At 41.0% G+C, this 25,631-nt stretch overlaps 2 protein-coding genes across 8 annotated transcripts in view; one reads left to right on the top strand and one right to left on the bottom strand.

Annotated features, from left to right (window-relative positions):
- The window catches only part of LOC5509903 (multiple epidermal growth factor-like domains protein 6), a 29,998-nt gene extending 18,803 nt beyond the window's left edge, over positions 1 to 11,195 (top strand). For 2 of the 3 annotated variants that reach the window (XM_048721694.1, XM_048721696.1), the window contains 12 exons: positions 689 to 915; positions 1,499 to 1,767; positions 1,871 to 2,429; positions 2,991 to 3,285; positions 4,276 to 4,617; positions 5,398 to 5,646; positions 6,008 to 6,243; positions 6,702 to 6,910; positions 7,812 to 8,146; positions 9,349 to 9,523; positions 10,037 to 10,241; positions 10,706 to 11,195. In XM_048721694.1, the coding sequence (XP_048577651.1) occupies positions 689 to 915; positions 1,499 to 1,767; positions 1,871 to 2,429; positions 2,991 to 3,285; positions 4,276 to 4,617; positions 5,398 to 5,646; positions 6,008 to 6,243; positions 6,702 to 6,910; positions 7,812 to 8,146; positions 9,349 to 9,523; positions 10,037 to 10,241; positions 10,706 to 11,022 (3,418 nt within the window). In that variant the 3' untranslated portion in view covers positions 11,023 to 11,195. Of the gene's footprint in view, positions 1 to 688; positions 916 to 1,498; positions 1,768 to 1,870; positions 2,430 to 2,990; positions 3,286 to 4,275; positions 4,618 to 5,397; positions 5,647 to 6,007; positions 6,244 to 6,701; positions 6,911 to 7,811; positions 8,147 to 9,348; positions 9,524 to 9,758; positions 9,974 to 10,036; positions 10,242 to 10,705 lie in introns of those variants that run through there. The other variant, XM_048721695.1, reaches the window with a different exon arrangement.
- Positions 11,196 to 13,841: 2,646 nt separating this feature from the next.
- On the bottom strand, positions 13,842 to 25,522 carry LOC5509888 (centrosomal protein 43). Of its 5 annotated transcripts, XM_032378914.2 has the most exons (15): positions 25,384 to 25,515; positions 24,355 to 24,408; positions 23,648 to 23,702; positions 23,239 to 23,327; positions 22,823 to 22,999; positions 21,788 to 21,874; positions 20,808 to 20,870; positions 20,045 to 20,169; positions 19,342 to 19,434; positions 19,202 to 19,233; positions 18,617 to 18,727; positions 16,885 to 16,953; positions 15,811 to 15,883; positions 14,183 to 14,264; positions 13,842 to 14,026 (listed from the first exon to the last, which is right to left on the bottom strand). In XM_032378914.2, exons 1-15 carry the CDS (start codon positions 25,462 to 25,464, stop codon positions 13,940 to 13,942), a joined length of 1,278 nt encoding a protein of 425 aa, XP_032234805.2. In that variant the 5' UTR covers positions 25,465 to 25,515; the 3' UTR covers positions 13,842 to 13,939. The 5 variants fall into 5 exon arrangements, with proteins under 5 accessions (XP_032234805.2, XP_032234808.2, XP_032234807.2 ...); XM_032378917.2 differs by lacking the exon at positions 18,617 to 18,727 and having other exon boundaries at positions 25,384 to 25,522; XM_032378916.2 differs by lacking the exon at positions 20,808 to 20,870.
- Between the last annotated feature and the right edge of the window lie 109 nt (positions 25,523 to 25,631).

The following is a 25,631-nucleotide window of genomic DNA, read 5'->3' as shown; positions in this document are numbered from 1 at the left end:
GATGTGACACCTAGGGGGAGAGGTGCGTGAGAAACAGGGAGGGGTGGGGGTAGGAGGAAAGGGGGGAAGAGGTGATGGATGAACGGATGACGAATTTGCCCAACTTGTTGGTACGGCAGGTAAGGTGGTGTGACACCTAGGGGGAGGGGTGCGTGAGAAACAGGGAGGGGGGTAGGAGGGAGGGAGGAGGTGATGGGTGAACGGATGACGCATTTGCCCAACTGGTTTGATTGGCATGTAGATATTTCTGATACCTTTCTAGGTAACTAGTTCTAGGGGACTGTCACTGATGCTGTATTATTCACACCAATCTTATATTTTATCTCTACAATTTTTAGCTTATTCACATAATGACAATCAATGAACCAAAATAAAAACAGACTGTTACAAGTTCTAGATATCATAGTTAAAAAACACACCCAAAAAATACTGCAGTTTCTTCTGTAAACTCTTGCCAGCGATTTTTAACACCTATACTGCAAGTATATTAATTTACAAACCCTAAATGGCTTCGGATCACGCCGCAAGGATTCGACGCTAGGAGCTCAACAAAAAGAGAACAAAATGCGTTAAGAATTTAACGGTTAAACGATAGTAATTAGTTTGTTTTGCTTTCCAAACAACACAGAAATTGCTAGGGTAAGACACATCACGGAGCACTCGCTAACTATTCTGAAATCCTTTGAAGGTACTGCAAAGAAGAATGTCCCAGGGGAATATACGGAAGGAACTGCAGTTACACATGCCAGTGCGCCTACAACCAGACCTGCAGTAAACGTGATGGACTGTGTGACTGTAGGGTGCCTGGCGTGACTGGCGTGACATGCCGGCAGCCTTGTAGAGCCGGCTTCTTTGGCATCGACTGTAATCACAAGTGCCCATGTATGAACGGTGCCGAATGTGACCGAGTGTCGGGTAAGTGTTGTGAAAGGTAAGCAGCCTTTTAGGGAGATTTCTTTGGCGTGTTTTTTTGGTATTTATCAGCCGGGGAGGCGTTTGGACTGGAGACGCAATATATTTAAGTGCATCTCACACTTCAATGTTGGTTCCTCTTTGAGCAAATCAGGCCTATTCCAATCAGGAATTCGTGAATTCGAAAGATCTTAGACTCGCCAGCTTTTTTTCCAATTTGTAGATATTTTGGTTGTTATAACGTTATGTTTTAGCAAGAGATGTCTTCCATATGTTTTAGCGTTCATAACTCACCATTTGAGCCCATTGGAGCACCCAACCACTAAATTCAGGATGGTAGTTTTTTTTCACGTATTTCGGACGTTCTTGCGACTTTCATATATAAATTTTTACCAAATATTATATTTTGTTTAAAAGTTTTGGCGAGGAATTGTTTGTGAAGCGAAACCATGATTTGAGAACCCTTTAACTAATCGAAAAACAGATATCGTACCCCTTTCCTCTCACCTCCCTGGACATCCGGCTAGACTTACAGACCTTGAAGGGTAGCTGCAATGTGTCCCTCTGATTCTCCTTTCATCTCTAGGCGTGTGTAGCTGCTCCCCAGGCTGGACAGGTCCCTTTTGCAGCAAACCCTGTCCCCCATCCCTCTGGGGTCACAACTGCGCCCACCCCTGCAATTGCACCAATGGCGCTCGCTGCAATGCGGTCACAGGTCAGTGCGCATGCACAGATGGCTGCTCATGTAATGCCGGTTGGACTGGTCCAGAATGTCGGGATCCCTGTGGCTTGGATAGCTGGGGGCCTGGATGTACCAATACTTGTCAGTGCTCTCGTAACGGCGAATGCGACGCTGTAAGTTTCTTTGTTTTTATATTGCTTCTGGGAGTTGGTACAGTAGGTACACGCCGACAAATTCACATACTTCTATATATATATGATTCTGTTTTCTTTTCAGGCTAGTGGACGATGCGCGTGTGCTCCAGGGTTTACCGGAGACAGATGTGAGTCACGATGTCCCAAAGGCTACTATGGTACAAACTGCTCCAACGCTTGTACCTGCAAAGCCACCAACACCAATGTGTGCGACGTCACATCCGGGTTCTGCCACTGCAATCCAGGATGGAGTGGACGATCATGTTATCAGCCGTGCCCTGGAGGGTCATGGGGTGTCAATTGTAGCAGCAAATGCGATTGCATTAATGGGTCATGTGACCCCGTCACTGGCGCTTGCGTGTGTAACCGCCGCGTGACTGGCCAGCGGTGTGACAAACCGTGCATTAACTGTAACAGTCCTTGCCCCAAGTGTTACCATAGCAACGGAGCATGCAACGCTGCCACCGGGAAATGTGTTTGCCTGGATGGTTACCATGGTGATTCGTGCCTGGAGGCGTGTTCTGTGGGCTACTTCGGGCGTCAGTGCCAATCAAAGTGCCAGTGTCTCCATGGTTACTGTGACCACGTGACAGGGTCATGTGAATGCTTGCCGGGATGGACTGGGAAAAGATGTGATCAAGGTAGACAAACACAACAATGCTTAAACGTGTTGATTGAGAAGAAAATGTACCGTAAAATAGAGGTATCGTTGCAAAAGAGGTCCTCGATTTTACGATATAAAGGAAAATTCATTGAAAATATCGTTGTAGTGATAGTTAATTATCAACTTTTACAAAATAATAATATTGTAACTGTACTCTGTGGAGGATTGTTCAGTTACTTTCTATCAGACTGTAATCTGCATTTAACAAGATATGTAGATTAACTGTATTTGTATAGATAAACTGTATTGTACGTGTGTGTTGTCTTAAGTTTTTCTCTCTATGTTGATAGACAGAATCAGTGATATCGTTGTATCAAGGTAAAAATTACGCTCGGGAGAAGGGATTTGTAACGTAAAATCGAGAATATCGTTGTATCTAGTATCGTAAGTTCGAGGCAAATTCTTATACACTTCACTGTATTCCCGCCGGGAGAAAGGGACGCCATCGTAAAATCGAGGTTATCGTAAAATCCAGGTTCTACTGTATTAGAGAAAAAAAACAAACAGACTTACAACATCGATTTTCTTCCCGTTCCAGCTTGTCCATCCGGGACCTATGGCTTTAACTGTACCCTGCCCTGCGCATGCGTAAACGGCTCTTGTAACGCCACAGACGGCTCGTGTAATTGTGCCGCCGGTTACCATGGGAATGCATGTGACAGGCCGTGCCCCGCTGGTAAGCATGGAGCAAATTGTGGACTCAAATGCTTGTGTGCCAATAATGGCACGTGTAATGCTATCACTGGCCGGTGTTCCTGTGGCACGGGGTGGACTGGACCTAGCTGTAACGCAAGCTGTAGCGCGGGTCGCTATGGAATTAACTGCGTCGCAAGGTAAGAAGTGAGAGTTATAGCCTGCAAAAGGATGTCCTTAAGGGATTTTTAAATAGTGTTATACACGCCGTCATTTGGGACTCGCGCGTAATACCTAGTCCTTGAAATGCATCAATTTTTATCCATTACTAGGGTGGTGTGGGGCTACGCTGGGCAAGGAGCTATGTCCCGATTATAGGAATTACAGTGACGACAGAAGAAGCGGGGCTAACTGAATAACTTTGACCAATCAGATTCGGCTTAAACACCGTAAACATTTTGTAAAAAGAAGTTCAACCAATGAGAAACGCCGTACGTTTCTTGTACGTGTAGTCGACCGTGGTAAAGCGGCTCGATCACTCGTAAAAATACGAGTGATAAACAACGTCGGGCGTTTTTTATTGGCTTTTCTTTTGAAAATGTTTACGGTGTTCAAGCCGAATCTTATTGGTCAAAGTTGTTCAGCATGGCTCGCTTTCTGTGTCCTCACTATAATCTAAAAGGGATGTTGAAAAAAGTTTTCGTCGGGCGTTTCTCATTTGCTGAACTTTTCTTTTAAAAATGTTTCGGTGTTCAAGCCGAATCTGATTGGTCAAAGTTGTTCAGCATGGCCCGCTTTCTGTGTCCTCACTATAATCTAAAAGGGATTTTGAAATAGTTTTTTCGTTGGTTTTTAAACGGATTTCTAAGACATTCAAAGATGTTATTAGAAGCCTGTAATATGATAAAGTGACTGGGACTCTTAAGTCTTTGTCTGTCAAACTCAAGTCTTCTATTAGTATACACCTATTTTAAAAAACCCGTTGCGAGTACAAATGACGGGCGGCAAATGGAAAATGTGTAGTGCGAGGACTGTCCGCTGTAGTAATAAAAATGATAAATAAACGACATGGCAATTTTCATCCACCGACGTTTATTTCTTATACGGAATGCAAATTTCGGAAAACGCCCCTGTGCAGTAATTGATAAAAGATAGCAATAACGACAATATCAATGAAAATCTTTTGCCAGGTGCCAGTGCGAGTCATGTGATCGGTTTAGCGGGAAATGCCACTGCCCACCTGGTTACCAAGGACACACATGCTCACAAGTATGCCCAAAAGGCTTCTATGGCAGCGAATGTATCCATCCCTGCCCTTGCGCTAACAATGGCACGTGTGATCACGTGACTGGCTCGTGTACCTGTAGACCCGGGTGGACTGGGAAGAGCTGTAAGGATCCGTGTCCCGCGGGCCGTTACGGGATGATGTGCGCGAGTAGCTGTCGATGTGACCCCAGCAAGACAGACGTGAAAAAGCCATGTGATCATGTGACTGGGCAGTGCAACTGCAGGCCGGGGTACCGCGGGCCCAGGTGAGCGATTGGGGTCTTTAGTGTGATCTCGGGTTGATTTGGATATTTTGTGTGACTTCGGATTCATAAGGATATGTCGTGTGATCTCAGGTTGATTGGGATCTTTTGTGTGAACTCGGGTTGTCTGGGATCTTTTGTGTGCGTTTTGATTTAAATATTTTGTGTGATCTTGTGTTGATTGGGATCTTTTGTGTGATCCCAACTTAATTTGGATCTTTGTGTGACCTCGGATTCATTGGGATCTTTTTTGTGATCTCGGGTTGATTGGGATTCTTTGCATGCTCTCGGCTTTATTGAGATATTTTGTGTGGTCTCGGCTTTATTGAAATCTTTTGAGTGATCTCGTGTTGATTGGAATCGTTTGTGTGATCTCGGCTTTAATGAAATCTTTTAAGTGATCTCGTGTTGATTGAGATCTTTTGTTTGATCTCGGCTTTAATGAAATCTTTTAAGTGACCTCGTGTTTATTGAGATCTTTTGTGTAATCTCGGGTTGATTGGAATCGTTCGTGTGATCTCGTCTTGAGTGGGATCTTTTGTGTGATCTCGGCTTGAGTGGGATCTTTTGTGTGATCTCGGCTTGAGTGGGATCTTTTGTGTGATCTCGACTTGAGTGGGATCTTTCGTGTGATTGCGGCTTGAGTGGGATCTTTTGTGTGATCTCGACTTGAGTGGGATCTTTCGTGTGATCTCGACTTGAGTGGGATCTTTTGTGTGATCTCGACTTGAGTGGGATCTTTCGTGTGATCTCGGTTTTATTGAGATCTTTTGTGTGCTCCAGGTGTCTTGAGCAGTGCCCCGAGGGTAGATACGGCGACCAGTGCGCCAGAAAGTGCGAGTGCGACAACCGTGTTCCCTGCAGAGCCACAGATGGCGTCTGTCTCTGCCTCCCTGGTTACTATGGTAACAGCTGTCAGCTGACGTGCCCACGTGATCGCTACGGCTTCAACTGCTCCAGCACGTGTCAATGCGTGCATGGGAATACCCGGATGTGCGATAAGAAAGACGGGTCGTGCGCATGTGCTGATGGGTAAGTCTGCTTTCGAAATGTCTCATTGTGGCCCCATTTCTTTAAAAGAACCAGGCTTATTTCCCAAGCATACTCTCTATATTCTATAACAATCTTTTCATGTCAGATTTCTCTTCTTGTTTTAGTTTGGGACATTCTACAGCCCAAATTATAGGTTTAGTAAATGTTGTCGCACGCAAACAAGACCGCTTGACATGCAATATATGGCATGCCATTTCGTGTTCATTGTGCTTGCATAGTAGTTAGCTGGCTTCATCCCTTACAGAGCTCTGTGCATAGTTTTCAAAGGTGTCGATCAAAGTTGGATGTTTAGCGATGCTGCTGCAGAGTCAGTTGTTTCAAGACCTTTGCTTTCGTACAGATATGTTGGCGTTCTTTGTGAGAATCGTTGCCCGCAAGGGACATACGGTCCTGGTTGCCATAACAACTGTACCTGCCTTAACGGCGCGCAGTGCGACCACGTGACAGGCACGTGCACCTGCCCCGTGGGATACAAAGGGAAAGACTGTGACGTCATTTGTGACAAGGGGACGTTTGGTCCCGGATGTACTCAGAGATGCCTGTGTGAGAATGGGGCCAAGTGTGACCGTAAAACAGGTACGATTGATATTTATAAAATTATGAACGGCAACGGAACGGGGACAAACTCTACAATGTGCCTTTTTTGAAAAATATTCAAGTCGTCAAATTATATAACTCGATAAAACTTATTTACAATACAACTTTTCGCCGAATAAATACAAAAAAAGTTTTTTTGTATTTATTTGTTTATTTTTTATTCATTTACTTATTTGTTTGTTTATTTATTTATATATTTTTTTTGGGGGGTGGCTAAATTTCAAATATTATGTGTCACAAAATATTTGCTTTAATGGCGCTCAAAACGGTAACCAAAACAAAGCAATTCATGTTGGGATGGGGGGATTGCCCCCCTTTAAGTCGACCTACTGTCGCTGGTTGATGTTGATGGCGTACAAAAAGGCCACCCAAAGCAGTGCATCACGGGAAGGCTGTGCTAGCCCCTTTAAGTTATCCCCTTGTCATATTATACCCAGGTGCATGCACTTGCGCCCCTGGGTTTGAAGGACTCCGCTGCAGCAGACCGTGCCTGGAGGGTCGCTATGGAGATAACTGCACCAAGATCTGCGACTGCAACCCTCGTAACACTAGGCGGTGCGATAATGTGGATGGGAAGTGTTTGTGTACGCTTGGCTACACGCCCCCGAGATGCGACAAGCTCTGCCAGGATGGCTTCTATGGCCAGGTAAACATTGAAATAAGCCTCGTTCCCGACACTTCATTGGTATAGTCATAATGACAATAATTATGATGATAATGATAATTATGGTGGTGGGGATAATGATGAGGGCGATCGTTGTGTGTTTTTGTGGTAATAATAAATGATGACTGTGATTGTTATCATATTAATGATTAAGATGATAATGATGATGATGATGGTTGTGATGATGATCGGGGTGATGGTGAGGACCTTCTTGGTGTGTGTTGGTGATAAAGGATGATGATGATGATTGTGATGACTGTGATTGTTTTTAATGTCTATGATGATGATGATGATCATTGCTGCTGCTGCTGCTGCTGATGATGATGATGATGGCTTATGATGATGATGATGATGGCTTATGATGATGATGATGACGAACATGGCTGATGATGATGATCATCGTGATGATGATGATCGTCGTGATGATGATGATCATGGCTGATGATGATGATCATGGCTGATGATGATGATGATGATGATGATGATGATGATGATGATGATGATGATGATGATGATGATCATGATGATGATCATGATCATGATGATGATCGTCGTGATGATGATGATCATGGTGGTGATGATGATCGTTGTGATGGCTAATATCGTTGTGATGATAATGATGAATTCGGTGGTGATGGTGGTCGTGGTGTTAATGATTGTCGTGGTGAAGATGACGGTCATGGTGGTGGTGGTGCTGATGATGTTTGTTTTGGAGGTAATGGTTCGGATGATAATGGTTGTGATAATGATGATTGTGATTATCATGGAGATCATGGAATTGTTAAAATTCAAATACTGCATGTGATGATCGATAATAATGATAAGAGTATAAGATGACACTAGAAACATGATATAATTTACATGCATACGTGTCTTGCTCTAGGACTGTCGCATGCGTTGTCCCGACTGTTCCCGTCACGTGATAGCTGCTTGCAACAAGCACCACGGAAACTGCACGTGCGCAGCAGGTTTCTATGGTTACCAGTGCTACGACCCCTGCGAGAGTGGCTACTATGGCGTCGGCTGTGCGTCAATGTGTACCACGTGCAGTGTGACGTCACTGTGTGATCACGTGCACGGCACGTGTATCCGGTACACGCAAGGGCTCTTCCACATTGTGGTCATGGAGGACTTTGAGCTGTTTTCGATTAGGGTGAGACAGAGGGATTTGAGACTTGGACTAGAGCGACTGATGGAAACTTACTTCGACATTTACAGGTAAAGTGGCTATCTTGGCAGATATTTTTATTGCTCTAATTGCGAACATTGACAAGTCTACGTAGCAAGAGCGAGGAGAGATGAGAGAGGGAAACAGCACCGTATACTATAGGAGGGGAGCGGGAGGGGACTACGGCCACACTATTCCAATAGGCTGGAAAGCTATCAGCTTGTGCCAAATTACAATAGAAACCTATCTCAACTACCAGAATGCATAGCGCGCGCCTTTTTAACCATGCGCGCTGCAATACGGTAGTTGAGGTAGGTTCCCATGAAGAGTGCGCGCACATGCTTATAGCTGGAATGGCCTATTCCTCTCTACCGTTTTGTACAAGTATCCCAGTAAATAGTTGTATACGATATCTAGCAAAATGATTGCCACGGAATACATACACCTATTTCAAATAAGGTTGCACTCGGAACCGTCGTAACCCGCAGTGCTTCATGGGTATCAAATAAATAATAAAATAAGCGTAATTAAAAACACACACAGCTTTAGAAAGCCTAAGCATTCTTGTTTATGCAGCTCTAAACGTTCACATGGCGTTCAGAGACCAGGAAACAGCCATTTATACATTACCCATGAACCACTGCGAGTTACGATACATCGATTCGCGGGTGCAGCGTCCTTCAGTGCCTTTCAAGGCACAAAACATTACTTACCTACCACATGTGTTTCACCGGCTGGATAAATGTTTTTCACGTATTCTTAAAGTGCCATTGTCAGCCACACCTTTATTATAGTTTTCATTTAGTATTAAAAGGCGAATGGTGTGTTAAAATCCCGAAGAAAACCCATCTAAAAACAAATTTTAATATTTTATTTACCAAATTCAATCGAAAATATGGTATTGGCTTTTTCAAATAGGGGACTTGCGCTAAGAGATCACGTGATTGTTTGGGTGACAAACAAGTACGTGCTTAGGCTTTTAGCGGCGAAATAACAGCAACAAAAAGGGTTTAGTTTCATTTAAAGATTGTATTTTTTCGTCGTTCTCTGGTATGACGGGCGCTGTCATTTCTGTTTTTTTTTCGATTATTTTGTTTTGAATATGCCACCCAGTAAGGTCACGTGATATCTTAGCGCAAGTCCCCCTATTGGCCGATGGAAATGGATGCATATTAACACTTGATACTTTGCTAGGATGACAAAATGGCGGCTGAAAGAGGCTGTTTAACTAATCTTCTAACTATTTTCACAGTCAACCCGACGTAGCTGAACAACACACTGACTCACAGGTCAAGCCTGGTGCTGAACGTACTCTAGGGCAATCTCTTGACGTGCCTGCCACTCAGCCTTCTAGGCAACGAGCCAATCGTACGCATGACTTTACCGTCAGGATCCTCGAGTTAGAACGAGTTATGATATCGAGGAACGTGAGTATCTCGAGTGAGAGCGAGTTATGATATCTAATTGTGTGAGTCTAGAATGAGAGCGGGTTTTGATCTCTGTAATTTTAATACCGCGAGTTAGAGCGAGTGACGATATTGGGTTACGGAGAGTATGTAGTTAGAGCGAGATAAGATATTGAGTAGTTATGTGTCTCGTTAGCTCATGCAAGAGGAACAGGGTTCAAACCTAGGTCAGGCCAAACTGTTTTTTTTTTCTGAGGTGCAAAAAGCTGGCACTCGATATTGGGGATTGTGAATCCCTCGTCTTCTCGAATGAGGACTTGAAGCCGGTGGTTCCATCCCTCACCGCACATCATTAACCTGTATTGGGGAGCGTAAAGGAATACCTAGGGACGCTGGTCCATGGTACCAGTTCAGTAACAGGAGTTCTGAGTTCTTCGAGAAAATCCACATTTCTTCTTGACGATTTCGTTTCGAAACGTGTTCAAAGAAAACATGCTTGTTTTTAGTTTTAACAGTGGTTGTTATTCTCTAAAGGTGTCCGGTGTCCGGACCAGCTGCGTCCTCTTGGACGGTAGCGTTGTGGTGGACGCCATTCTGGTCAATTCTGTGCTACGTCACGTTTCCAAAAAAGAGGTCTCCGAAGGCATCGCGTCAGAGTACTACACTGGCAAGCTTTACACTCCTCCCGTCGCCTCCCCTGACAGACTCAGCCTACCGTCCATTATAGGAACCGTGGTCGGTAAGTCCAAGTCAGCGATTTTTGGAAGCGCATGGAAGTCGAATATAATAGCGCATAGGAGTTTTACCGCTCTTGGCCAGGCTCGAATCATCTCCGACCCTTTGGATCTTTTACGAGTTCGACTCGATTTTATTTTTTTTTCTTCGCAGTTTTTGAAAACGTTCAATTACATCTAGTCTGTAAATCGTATACAAAGCTGGAATTGATACCATAATGCTTTCCACTTCACTGTCTTACCCAGTCCTCCGCTTTCTGTATCTCCACTTGTCGAAACGATGCCGCAATGCATTGCACTTCACTGTCTAACCCAGTCCTCCGCTTTCTGGTCATCTCTAGACTATGCCACAATGCATTGCACTTCACTGTCTAACCCAGTCCTCCGCTTTCTGGCCATCTCTAGACTATGCCACAATGCATTTCACTTCACTGTCTAACCCAGCCCTCTGGTTCCTCTCTCTCCACAGGCCTCTTTCTCGTCATCTTGATCCTAGTGACATTTAAGCTGATGCGCTACCACTACAAGACACGCAGCACTTACCGCAAAGCCAGGAAGGACCAGACAGAGTTCGAGCTCCAGCCATGCATCGGGCGCAATGTCAGCAGCTTCCTGGTGTTTGACAACCCGTACTATGACATCCTAGCGGCCATGGGGTTGGATGACGAGATCGAGGAAGAGTGGATCAACCCTTTGTACGACGACGTAAGCGTATGTAGTGATAGTTATAATAGTAATACAGACGATAGCTGCCACAAGGACCTCAGTGTCATGGTGCTCAGATAACATTAGTGGAAATGGCCCACTAGCGATTACGGACCCCATCATTGGGGAGCAAAAAAATGGCAAAATTCAAATTGTAAGGTTGTGTTAGGTTACATTTTGTTTATATTTTGCCTAGAGGTTCCTTGCATAATATAAAACAAAATAAGCAATAGTATTTTTTGGTAGATGATCCGTTCTTGAGATATGATTGAGCAAAGTTGCCATAAATCATGAAAAAAGTAGCAATTTCGCCCAAATTGGGCAATTTCAGACAAGCAAGAGTCTTACAATTTGCAATATCTCAAGAACGGATTATCTACCAAAAAATACTAAAGCTTATTTTGTTTTATATTACACAAGGAACATCTATGCAAATAATCAAGCGAATATTAGCTAACACGACCTTACAATTTGAACTTTGCCATTTTTTTTGCTCCTGTCTCATTGGGCCGAGGGCCAAAGTCATCTCTTGAGTTTATGGACCTTATCATAAGGGATATATACCCGAGGGGCCAAGTTATCACTTGAGTTTACAGACCTCATTTACGGACCCTCTTTCTGATTTGAGGAAGCTATTACGATATTTTTTTGGGAATTTGGTAAATAGATACCCTAGGTATCAGAGGCTCGTGAAGTGAGTGAAGCTCGCGCCTCTGGTACGCAGGGTACTAAATGGAATATAAAAGTGTTTTTTTTTTTTTTAATAAAGTGGTTTTTTTTCTTCTTCTTCTAAATTTCACCAAATTTTTCCACTTCCAATTTTGAATAAAAACAGCCCGTCGTCCCAGTTTGGGGATTTAGGCGGCTCTGAAGAATAAACAAAATGAACAGTAATCTGAAATGTTCCCTGGCGAATCATCCCTGATGAGTCAAAAAATTACTGATTAAGCAGTGGCCAGGATTTATTCAGGAGTCTTCACGAGTGACATGGTACTATTCGGCAGTGTCCCAGTACAATCTGTTGCGGTTCTAGTTTAAAATGCCGTACTATCAGTTGTGGCCCTAGTTTATAATGGAAACGAGATCGACTATTTATTGCCATCGATATTTGTGTATGTAAGCATTAAGATATTTGTATTTTGTAAAAAGTTCACTTTTGTACAGTTCACATACAGCTAGAAGCTCTTCAGATTAACATAGATATATTTTCGATAAAGAAATAATATATGAATTATATAATGAGAAAAATAAGACACAAACATTCTATGCAAAACATAAAAAACATATCTATTAGAACGTTTAAGTTTAATAATGTAAACCTATTTCAAATAAGGTTGCACTCGGATAATCTATGTGTCTTAACCCGCAGTGTTTTATGGTTATCAGATAAATAAGTAAATAAGCGTAAATAAAAACAAACAGAGGATTAGAATGTTTTAACATTCTAGTTTAATTACCTCTAAACGCTCAAACGGCTGACAAAGACCAGGATTCAGCCATTTATACCCATGAACTACTGCGGGTTACGATACATTGATTCTTGGGTTCATACAATTCAAAGAATTAAAAGCTTTGGAATTTATACTGCGACGCGAGCTACCGCCGAGATAAGGGTTTCAGAAACTTTTAACTAAAGCGTTTTAGATTGACACGGACATTGAAAGTACGAGGACTTCCCTCATGCCTCGCTGGTTGCTGTATTCAAGTCAATCTATTAGTACATTTTTGGCAAACTTGATACAACTATCAAGGTGGCCACGGTAGCGCGCGTCGGAATGTTGCGTTGATGTCTTGTATGAGGATCGCCATATCTTGATAATCATTTTTTTTTTCATTAATAAATTCCACGTGGGACTCTGTATGCCCCGAGCCCCTCTAACACTTGTGCTCGTATAGATTCCATATGGTCGGTGTTTCTGAGAGGACGCGAACGAAAAAGACGAGTTTTTCCATTCCATTCCATTCCGCGTCCCCCCCCCCCCCCCCCCCCCCCCCCGCATTTATTGATGTCTCGAGCAACAACCTTCAAAATCAGGGGCGAATCCAGGAGTCCCAAAAAGAAGGGTCCGAAACAAGGGTTTCAAGAAAGGGAGCGGATTAAATGCTTTTTCGTAGATTTCCTGTTATTTTTAAACATGAGGTTCCGCTATAAAAGGGAAAGCTTCCTCCCCTCCCCGGGCTCAAATTATCAGTCACAAATTATAAGTCTCTTGTAAAATTGCTTATCTCTGAGCCTATGTCGGCTGGAATAAACTATTTTTGCACAAGTAACAAGACAGTTGTGTTAAGAGATTGATAACTTAGTGATTTGCTTTCAAATTTTAAATTTTGCGCTATCCATAATCTAACGCATCTGCATAAATTATTCTGGTGCTTTAATGAATATGCTCGAATTTTAGAGCGCATACAGCTAGGTATAGCATTATTTCACGATAGATAGAAACATCTGTAGATGGACAACTCTAGGACTGATATTTATTTTGGTTTATGAAATTTAAATTTAGCGCTCAGAGCAATGGTCGACATGTTGACTCATTGACGGCTGATTGATAACTAATCGATCTTGAGCCCGGGGGTGGGAGGAGCTTTCCCTTTTATAGCGGAACCACGTGTTTAAGCCAAATATCAGAAAATGGGGGGGGGGGGGGGGTGCGCTTGTCCGGCCCCTGAAGCTGTCCCTCTGGCTTCCGGTAATCAAAATTTCAAAAGAAATTACCGGAACATTCTACGCGGTAAATCGGGTGACTTTGAAGTTTCGATTGATAGACGCCAGTAAGCAATTTTTACAGCAATTTTGTGCCAGGATTGAAGAAATCTAGAAAGAATTGTAAATATTCACGAAATATTCGCGAAGTTTTGTAAACGCTCAGTCGTTGTAAAACAAACATACAAATACATTCTTCAAGGAATGAATATATTATATTTATAAGTCTCATGACACAATTATTTTACACTATAAGACTGCTGTCTAGAGGCAAAAGAAAGTCTTCTAATTTCATTAAAAGTCGTTTAATATGTCCTCAGCATAGTCAAGGCCATCGTCACTAGCCCGCGATACTGTGCGGTCAGTGGTCATCAAGTCATCCTAAAAAAACATAAGACATGACTTTAAAGAATGATGTTAACAATAAACGTATTTTAGGATTCTTTTCGCCTTAGTGCCCGGTTTATCAAGGTCGAGAATGCTAAGAATGTTACCAGAGGATATCACTACTGTCCGATTTTTCAAGGTTTTACTTACGGCGTTGCTGTTGCTACGATAGCTGCTCAGTTGTTCCTCGATATCTTCACTTATGCTGAGGCTCTGGTCGCTAAGATGAGAACTGCAAAAGACAACGCAAAAACGGATCGATATTCATTAGGGATCTATAGAAATGTTCACTGGGAATGGATCGATATCCACTAGGTACGGATAGATGGATCGATTCAATAAAGATGGATCGATATTCACAAGGAATGTATCGATATTCACTAGGTACGGATAGATGGATCGATTCAATAAAGATGGATCGATATTCACAAGGAATGTATCGATATTCACTAGGTACGGATAGATGGATCGATTCAATAAAGATGGATCGATATTCACAAGGAATGGATCGATATTCACTAGGTACGGATAGATGGATCGATTCAATAAAGATGGATCGATATTCACAAGGAATGGATCGATATTCACTAGGTACGGATCGATATTCACTAGGAATGGATCGATATTTACTAGTGATGGATCGATATTCACTAGGTACGGATCGATATTCACTAGGAATGGATCGATATTTACTAGTGATGGAACGATATTCTCTAGGTACGGATCGATATTCATAGGTAAGGATCGGTATTCACTAGTAATGGATCGATATTCACTAGGTACGGATAAATGGATCTATATTCCCTATGAACGGATCAATATTCACTAGGTACGGATCAATGGATCTATATTCCCTATGAGCGGATCGATATTCACTAGGTACGGATTAATGGATCGATATTCACTAGGTACGGATCGATATTCATTAGGAATGGATCGATATTGACCAGGAATGACGCGGAGAAGAACAGTTGAACTCCGCGCATGAGAAACAAAAAAGACTTGTCCCTTCCTTATTGCTGATCCCATCCCTCCTCCATCTATTTTCCAGGGCAGCGCCCGTATTAGTCTCAACATAACAACATAACGACATGGGCGCGCGCACTATGTTTAGCCCGACATAACGACATGGACATAATGACATTAAAGAAAAAACATGTTTTTCTCTTATGTCGGTATGTCCATGTCGTTATGTCGAAGATAAGAGTGCGCGCGCCCATGTCGTTATGTCGATATGTCGCTAGTGTGCACTAGGCATAAGAGATCACATGACTTTTTAGGTGGTAAACTCGCGCACTTCAGCTTTCGGCGGCAAAATAACAACAACAAAATTCAACTTATTTAAAACTTACGTTTAAGCCAGACAGTTTCTTTGCTAGAAAGGTCTTATTTTCATTTAAAGATTTTAGTCTTTCGTCGTTCTTCTGCACCTACGAAGCCACGTGGCAGGACCAAAACAAAACAAAGCGCTCGGCCTTTGAATTTCGCCGGGTTTCGTAACCATTCCCTTCTAGCAATATTGCCTAGTGCACACTAGCGACATAACGACATAACGACATGGGTGCGCGCACTTTTATCTACGACATAACGACATGGAAATAACGACATAAGAGATAAAACAAGTTTTTTTTTCTTTTATGTCGTTATGTCCATGTCGTTATGTCTGGCTAAACATAGTGCGCGCACATGTCGTTTTGTTGCTAGTGTGCACTAGGTATAATCCATCAATGCTTGGCTTATTGCTGTTTGCTAGGAGTGGCTGGTAGTTGTTCACTGACCTTGTCGGCTGAAAATCGTCGTCATAATCATTGTAGTCCTGAGAATGCGTGCTTTTCTCATCGCCTGGGATATCTGCACAACACAAAGAGCTGGTTAGTGCACACTAGTGACATAACGACATTACAACACAGGCGTGCGCACTCTTTTAAGCCGTTTTTTTTCTCTTATGTCGTTGTGTTCATGTCGTTGTGTTGGGCTTATGTCAAAATGTCGGACCATTCGCATTTGAACATATGGACATAAGGGTGCACGCACCTATGTCATTATGTCGTTATGTCACTAGTGTGCACCAGACATTAAAGAGTCTCTGCTAGCCGCCTTTTTGTCAACCTTACCAGGTATGACAAGGCTTCCATTCCCATAGGGAATGAGAAGAGAGAGATATCGCAATACTGTCTAACACTATCCCACATTGGCCATTTGTCATCTGCAATGGCCATTTGTCAAGCACTAGTTCCAAATGGCAATATAATGCTGTAGGATGGAGGGATGATGGGGTGGATTTGATGAAGTGCTAGGGGGAGGGGTGGTCCCTCATACTTAGCAGATACTTAGCACTGCAAGTACCATGGTCAAGGCATAGGGCTATGTGGCAAATGGTGGGAATGGTGAAAAGCAAGGGGGAATTGTGGTCCACCATACCCTTAGCAGACACATAGCACTGCAAGTACCATGGCCATGGCATAGGGCTATGTGGCAAATGGTGGATTTGGTGGAGATGGTAAATATGGTGAAAAGTAAGGGGGAGGGGTGGTCCACCATACCTTTAGCAGACACATAGCACTGCAAGTACCATGGCCATGGCATAGGGCTATGTGGCAAATGGTGGATTTGGTGAAGATATATTTCATAGAGTAATCTAAAGGCATTTATTTCCATTAGCTGATTTGAAGAAGATATTGCCATATATTTCAGAGTTGGTAAAGTATAAATTTTTGTTTAAGATGTTTTTCTTCTTCTAAATTTGATCTCATTTTTCCACTTCTAATTATGCATAAAAATTTGACCAAAGACGCTGGATCTGCTGGCCTGCAAAACATTGACAATAAATTTTTTTTGAAAATGTTCCTTACCGAAGCCGAGTTTGTTAATTCTGCTGTCAATCTCAGCAAGGTCGTCCCAGTTGGGGGATTTAGGCGGCTCTGAAGAATAAACAAAATGAACATTAATCTGAAACATTCCCTGGCGAATCAGATGGGTCATGACCAAAAATTACTGAGTCAGTAGTGACCTGGTTTTATTCCAGAGTCTTCAGGAGTACTTTTCGGCAGTGTCCAAGTACTAGTCGGGAGTAATGCGATATAGAATGGGAGTAAAGCATGCAGTGACCTTGTGTGTCGGTGTGTCGCTGAGGCCCAGGTTGGAATCCTGGCTCTAACTGGGGATTTTTCCGGGTTTTCTGCCTTGATTCAAATTTGTGTCACAAGTGAGTTGAAGTTATTCTCCTGTGTTTCCCATCTTCTCGGATAAGTACACTTAACCGGAGGTCCCGTCTCTTCAAGCTGCACTACACTAACATGAACCAAAGGGACCACTGGAGAGGCAATAAACCCTCTGGCAGTGACCATCTAGTGATAGTGCTTAAAATGCTTACAACAATACACTCTAGGGGGCACTTGATTGGAGCCTAGCTCTGTTGTACCTCCCGCACCAGTATAACTGGTGGAAATAAAATACTGTATTTGGGATTAACTCAGTATGGACCAGGAGTGAGGGAGTACTATTTCGGGGTGATTTGCTCCTGAATAGTACTGAGTAACTCCCGAATAGTACTGAGTAACTCCTGAATAGTACTGTGTCACTCCCGAATAGTACTGTGTCACTCCCGAATAGTACTGAGTAACTCCCGAATAGTACTGAGTAACTCCCGAATAGTACTGAGTAACTCCCGAATAGTACTGAGTAACTCCCGAATAGTACTGTGTCACTCCCGAATAGTACTGAGTAACTCCCAAATAGTACTGTGTCACTCCCGAAAAGTACTGAGTAACTCCCGAATAGTACTGAGTAACTCCCGAATAGTACTGAGTAACTCCCGAATAGTACTGAGTAACTCCCGAATAATACTGAGTAACTCCCAAATAGTACTGTGTCACTCCCGAATAGTACTGAGTAACTCCCGAATAGTACTGAGTAACTCCCGAATAGTACTGGGTAACTCCCGAATAGTACTGAGTAACTCCCAATAGTACTGAGTAACTCCCGAATAGTACTGAGTAACTCCCGAATAGTACTGAGTAACTCCCGAATAGTACTGAGTAACTCCTGAACAGTACTGAGTAACTCCCGAATAGTACTGAGTAACTCCCGAATAGTACTGAGTAACTCTCGAATAGTACTGAGTAACTCCCGAATAGTACTGTGTCACTCCCGAATAGTACTGAGTAACTCCTGAATAGTACTGAGTAACTCAAGAATAGTACTGTGTCACTCCCGAATAGTACTGAGTAACTCCCGAATAGTACTGAGTAACTCCCGAATAGTACTGAGTAACTCCCGAATAGTACTGAGTAACTCCCGAATAGTACTGAGTAACTCCTGAATAGTTCTGTGTCACACCTGCGACTGGTGCAGCCCCAGCCAAAGTTAATTGTTTCAGGTGTCAAACTGTTCATGTGCCCAATCCAAGCAATTAGATTTGGCACAGTAGAAGCACGCCTCAGAACCTGGCCTCAGTCCACTACACCATATTAAGTAAGTCATTTTTTTATAGATACTTAACTACTACCATACAGCCTGTACAGCATCAAGACCTATCCTTGACTGCTGAAACAAGGGGGTGGGGGTGGGGCACTGTACACACACCTTTAGCAGCCTTAGTACCAGGGAGAGGGGGAGCATTTTTGAGTGACCCTAGTCCTCCCCCGGAAAGTGGTGGAGCTCCTCTCAGAGAAGACAGCATTCCACCTTGTTTTCCTGAGATAAGAGATCTTTAGAAGATTGCTCATGTAAAATGCAAGGGTCAAAGTAGAACTACTGACTGTTAAGAGGAACAGCTAACAAAAACATTGTTGTGTCTCAATCATCTCTTGTATTTCCTGAGAAGGGGTAGGGGAGAGAAAGAAGGGAAAAACCACTTGCAAAAACTATAGTTAGTGTAGAAAAAGAGTGAAGACTAGAGATAAGAGTTTACATCAAGGTTTTTATGTGAGTAATCAAGAAAGCCTGATCACACTATGTGCACAGGGAATTTTTCTGCAATTCTGTGACATGTAAGTGATGTTCTATGATGAGCAAAAGATTAGGTGAGGGGGGAAAGAGCATTCGTCATTAGTAAGTGCATCAAAGATGCCAATAGGGTTTATAAAGTCCAGTTTTTCTCCACTCAAATAATAGTAGGCTAGTACCAAGAAAGAATTATACAGGCATGGAAATGTCTTGAAATTGTACCTGACTCCTGGGACTTCTTATCAAGATCACTCCTAAGAAGAAATTCATGCTTCAGTATTAACAATTTCTGAAGTACAGTAATAAAGTATGAAAAGAAAAAAATTTGCATACACTTTAACTGGTAGAAAAATAATACTAACTTTTTGACATCTGAATTTTTAGTTTTCTCTGTTTTTCTTGTGAATTCAGCAAAAATGTCATCCTCATCGCTTCCTATAGTCTTGTCAGGACTCCTAAAGAATAAGAAACCGAGAAATGTTAGTGAAGAAATGCAAAAGCTTTTTTTATGATCTTCATTATTTATTAGACTTACATAGTGACTGATGCAACTTTAAGGATAAAAGAACAACATGAATAAATCAATACTTGAAAAAAAATGTCTAAAATAATATATGCAGCCTAAACCAGAGAGAGAAATGGCAATAATGACTCCACAAAAAGTTGCACAACAATATTTGAAAGAAAGACATGCACAACATTTCAGAAAGAAAAATTCATCATCGTCATCATCACCATCACCACCACAACCACAACCACCACCATCACCACCACCACCACCACCACCATCACCATCACCATCACCATCACCATCACCATCACCATCACCATCACCATCACCATCACCATCACCATCACCATCACCATCACCATCACCATCACCATCATCATCATCATCATATCACTAAAATAAGAAAAAACAAAGACAAAAAACATGCAAGACTAAAACCTCTCACCAACCCTTCCCATCACTGTTCTATTAGTCCGCCCTTATCAGGCAAAACTATGAATTTTTTTTAATAATACACTCCCATAACACCAATTTTCCTCAGATCGTCCACATACCCACTTCTTGCCGACTTGAGGTCTGATTTTTCAAAGAAAGAATCCCCACCGTTTTCACTGGCCTGACTGTTATCAGACTTTGATGACCTGTCCTCTCGTATTCTCTGGGGAATTCTACTTGGTTTCTGTGGAAAAAAAACACCAAAAGCAAAGATAAGTTATGAACAAAATCTTTAGCACATGCAACAACTCTCTAATCTTCCTAAGGACTCATATAGAATGATCTATATTATGCTGTCCTTGCTGGTTATAAATCCCTTTTCCAAGTTTTTTCAGACAATACTTCTCTACCCTAATACAAATTCAGCAAAAAAGCTTTTGGTTACCTTTCAAAAAATGCTGTATCAAAAATAAAATATTTCCGTGAACATTATTTTCTGTTTCAGAAAAAATGAAAAAAAGGAAATATTTAAAAAAGACAGTTTGCTTTATGCGGAATTATATTTGATTGTATTTATTTTACTTTTGACAGTATTTTGTTGGGATCAAAAATAATGAATTAGCTGACTCGTGTGGGCCTGGTGGACCAAATGGACTTTTTTTAGTTCTGCTTGGATTTAAAACTCTGGGCCGCAAGCATGGGATTTGGCTAGACTTTAATCATGCATTTATAGCTTCATTTACCACAAGATAAATCCTGAAATTAAAATCCCCAAGATAATATTGATTATAATTTTAAAGTTTATAACCTTACTTTCAAAGTGTGATTATTAATGACAATTGTTTATTATCAAGTATTTGATGGATTAACGATTATAAATACCATTTCTTCATCACTTTCAAACCCAGCACTGATCATGAGCTCTGTGAAGTCCTCATCCTTGCCCTTCAATATTTAGTTTACATGGTAAAGAGATAGAATTAAATAAAGGGTTTAACTGTAGAGCATTTCATACAACTTAATTTATACAGCCATGGAACCCTGTAAATTAGGACCACACACATTAGGAATTTAAAAAGGGCTCTTTTCAATGAGGTGTGCTATTAAGCATTTGCCCTCCTTCAGGTTTCCACTGTTGTAATGAACAATTAATTTAATACTTTAAAATTAGTGTGTAATTGTTAAATAGGTATGATTGTTTCATTTGTGTACAAGGCATTATGTATATTTTTTTGTGACTATGTATTATGCCACTGAACAATGGAAGCTTGACTTCTATCCTTAGGTTAACGTCCAGTATGTAATAAATAAATAAGTAAAACAACTTTATTTTCAATAAAGATTATGGTGTTATGTATAACACAGATTAGGAGGCCCCAGTTATACTGGTATCCCTGTGGTCACTGATGGAGGCTTACTGTACCTTCTCTGAGGAAGGACTGGTACTGAGATAGATTAGGATGTTATGTATCACACAGCTTAGAAGGCCCCAGTTATACTGGGGAGACCTGTGGGAACTCTGACCAAGACTTACCTTCTCTGAGGAAGGACTGGTACTGAGATAGATTAGGATGTTATGTATCACACAGTTTAGGAGGCCCCAGTTATACTGGGAGCCCTGTTGGAACTGACCAAGACTTACCTTCTCTGAGGAAGGACTGGTACTGAGATAGATTAGGATATTATGTAGCACACAGGTTAGAGGGCCCCAGTTATACTGGGAGACCTGTGGGAACTCTGACCAAGACTTACCTTCTCTGAGGAAGGACTGATACTGAGATAGATTAGGATGTTATGTATCACACAGGTTAGGAGGCCCCAGTTATACTGGGAGCCCTGTGGTCACTCAGACCGAGGCTTACCTTCCCTGAGGAAGGACTGGTACTACGAGGACTGGCTGGGCCGTTGTGGCGAGGTGATGAGAAAGCTGCAGAGTTCTTTACTTGTGGCTTAACATTATGATAAAAAACTCATCAATTGCCTAACAACACACTGATTTGGTACACACTCTAGCTACAGTATCCGTACACTACAAGGTCTAACTGCTCTTCCTTCAATACTTTCCTATCTGCCAGCAGGCTAGAAAGGTTTTCTTGGGGATGGGGAGAATATTTGTAAAAAAAAAAAACCAGCAACCATCTCTCTTTCAACCTTTCATATAATTTCCAGACAGTACAGGGGTTTCATTAGGCCAGCTATTTTCCACCAAGCGTGGCTACTTAAAAAACAAATGATTTAAGTATAATTTGAAATAATAAAATAAAATAACTTGCACCCACTACCATACCTGTCAACTCCCCGCATTAGGCGGGAGTCTCAAGATTTTGGACCCCTTTCTCCCGCTCTCCCGCATTAAGCACCAAATCTCCCGCTTTTTAGCGATTTTTATCGCTTCTGTAAAAGTATTCTATAGAAAATCGTTATTTTGCCTATTTTCTATCAAAATATTTGAAACAATAATTGCTTTGTGTAGCGCAAATTTTACACCCTCGTGAGATCTATAAGTGAATTTGTTTGTGAGAGCCTTCTATACAGCAAACGCCTGCAAGGTTAAACCCATCCCTCCCCCAAAAAATGAATATACCCCACCCCTCCCCCCAAAAATATCAAACCTTGAGATTTTCGTAGGTTGACAGGTATGCACTACTTATCAATTGCCACAGCCTACTCTGAAACTTAATGAAACCCCTGCAATATATAAAATCTTGAGTGTCAGGTTTATTTTGGGTAAGAAAAACAAACATTTCAAAAGATACCCACTGCATAAGTAATAACATAAAATGGAAGATCATCATTGAATTCAAAATTATTTCATGTTTTTCCCTTACTGGGAGAGAATGGGAATACAATGATTCAAACACATCTGATTTTTTGCAGAATATACATTAAGGACTGACCTGTGAGTCAGCCATATGGTGAGTAGGCTTTGCCCCTGTTGTACCGTTGTTTGACGCACTTCCTGCATACTTCATGTGCCTCACAACCTCGGCTAAAAGTGGTTTAGTTGCAGCAGAGTCTGAGTCAGGCAGGTTCAGCTCATTTGCAAGGTTGTTTCTTCCCTGGTATTTATCACTCTGGAAGATATTTTAAAAATCGCTCAGTCAACATCTTCTATTTTGACCTATTTAAAAAGCTGCTTTGTCACAAGTTTACTTTTGGTTGATTACGTAACAATCTTTGATTATTTTTAATGGAAAATGCACAAAAATATTTCAAAATTGTAAAAGCAAATAGCACAGATTCTAAATGAGGTTTCAGTCGGCCCCCTGGAAGTAAACTGGTAATAATGCAGCTTTAATAACAACGTACTTACAAAGTTACTCTCCGGGTCAAAGACAGCAATGGTGAAATCCAACTCAAAAAATTCTAGGAACTCTCTGACCAGCCCTGCCACAAGGCGACCTAACAAAAACAAGGCTTCAACGTTTAGTGAAAATGTGATTTCAACCAGAGCAGGAATCAAATTTTCTGACCAGCCCTGCCACAAGCCTATCTAACAAAAAAAAAAAAAAAAAAAAAAAAACGCTTCAACGTTTAGTGAAAATGAGATTTTAACCAGAGCAGGAATCAATTACCAACCGACAATTGAATTTCTGTTTGATAGTGTATGTTCTTTTTTAATTTTTTTTTTTTTGCCCAAATTTGATAAAAGCATGTTGCCCAAGGATTTCTTTTGCAAAAATATGACAGAATTCATAGTCCTAACCTCATACCCAACTTACCTTCACTTGTGCTAATAAACTTTTTCAGATTACCATTTGTCAAGGGGATTTTGTTCTGGAATAAAAAAAATATTCTTTATTTAAGAAACATACTGATGTATGTTTGACTCAAAGAAGTTAAATGGAGATCTGTATTTATATATTAATCACATCATCACCAAATTATAATTAGGTGTCAAATATGACCACAATTATCAAGTATATTTTGTTGACTAACCACACAAAACAAACATGCCAAGTAAACCAATACACTGTACGTTTTAGTAGCTACTGTATATTTTTGTATTGTTTGCTGTGGCTAATGAACAATTATCAAGAATATTTTGTAATATTGACTAACCACACAAAACAAACATGCCAAGTAAACCAATACACTGTACGTTTTAGTAGCTACTGTATATTTTTGTATTGTTTGCTGTGGCTAATAAACAATTATCAAGAATATTTTGTAATATTAACTATCCACACAAAACCAACATGCCATGTAAACCAATACACTGTATGTTTTAGTAGCTACTGTATATTTATGTATTGTTTGCTGTGGCTATTGAGCATAATACAGTAAGGCTGCATAATACGGATTCAACTAAACACAGGAATTTCAAATGTAAACAATCACAAAGGGGAGGTTGATCAACATTCCTTAAGAGGACAAGTACCATACTACACTATGTGTGTTTATTTGTTTAGAAAGTTGACTGAATCACCTCGGGGCCTTCCTGTTCCTCTAGAGCAAGAAATACACTTGCACGCAACTGTGCCTGACGATCAAGAAAAAAGAACATATAATAATATTATCATAGTGTCTAGCTACAATCTGTGACAATAAAAGCTCGGATTTTTTTGACCACTTGCAAAAAAATACAACATCTTATTTTCCTGTAATAATGACAATTAACCCCCTCCCCGAATCAATTTTGGCTAATGCAATTGCTTTGAAACAACATCGAAGAGACGGTATAGTCTGCGCATTTTGTAAAAGGGGTGGGAATATGGGTGGGGGGTATCAGCATTTTGGTCACGGATTGTATCTATGTAGCTTGGGAGTGCACCAGACATAACAAAATGTCATCAAAATATGAGAAAAAAACATGTTTCTCTCTTATCTTGATGAATGTTGTTATGTTCTAAATGTTCACTTGAACATAAAAAATGCATGTCTATGTTGTTACGTCCTTTAACTATGCTAGAAAAGTAAATTAGAGCAATATCTATCTATTCAGCGTTATCTAAGGAGTTTTTAATGTGATTCCCAATTCATGGAAACTCTTTGAAAGATATTTCTGAAATTAAATGTATAAACACAGGATATGAAAATGTTGTCAGTTAACCCAGCTTTAAATAGGTTAACGAAACATGATCGCATGTAGCGATAAGATATAAGCTTATTTATATGCATGGTGGTTTAGCAATGAAAAGCAATTCGCTCAAACAACAAACAATTCCTGTCAAAATTGACCACATATTCAAAAACACGAAATACAAAATAAAAATGATAAAATATATAGCATACGTAGCGGTAAAAGTCACCATTCTATTCAAAAGCGAGATTTTTTAATGATCCTTTTGTTTACTTATTTTGTAAACACGAAATGTATATACCTCCAATGTCAAACGGAAAATTGGCGCGCTAGATAAAAACAAATGTTTTCCCCCATAAAGCACAAAGAAATTACATTAGATTACAACTGATAGCGTTTTATAAGAAAGCCTCTGAGGTATTGGTGTGTTCTTACCCGTATTTTCCCCAAAACACCTTTGCTTTCTAGCGATTGTGCTACTAAATCTCTCAATTCTGTGTCTTCGTCGGTCGACATTTTGAATTTTCTTCAAGGAATTCCACGCAACCAGGCTCTCTCTTTAAAATTTCCACAGGCAACCCAATTTCAGGCGGAATCAACTTGTTATCCGATTTGGTTTAATTCTATTTCATGAGCTTTTTGCGTCTTTCAAAAATAAAAATGTATGCTCAAATGTTTGATTA

This window comes from Nematostella vectensis, chromosome 14 (genome assembly GCF_932526225.1).
Source record: "Nematostella vectensis chromosome 14, jaNemVect1.1, whole genome shotgun sequence".
Taxonomy (NCBI): domain Eukaryota; kingdom Metazoa; phylum Cnidaria; class Anthozoa; order Actiniaria; family Edwardsiidae; genus Nematostella; species Nematostella vectensis.
Note: the sequence above shows the minus strand (reverse complement) of the source record. Positions and strands in the feature narration are given on the sequence as shown.

Coding starts and splice junctions, on each gene's coding strand:
- LOC5509888 (XM_032378914.2), bottom strand. CDS start 25,464: ATGTCGACCGACGAAGACACAGAATTGAGAGATTTAGTAGCACAATCG. Junction 23,703..24,354: donor AGGAACAGGAAGGCCCCGAG/GTGATTCAGTCA, acceptor TTTTTATTCCAG/AACAAAATCCCCTTGACAAA. Junction 19,234..19,341: donor AAAAATTCAGATGTCAAAAA/GTTAGTATTATT, acceptor ATTTCTTCTTAG/GAGTGATCTTGATAAGAAGT.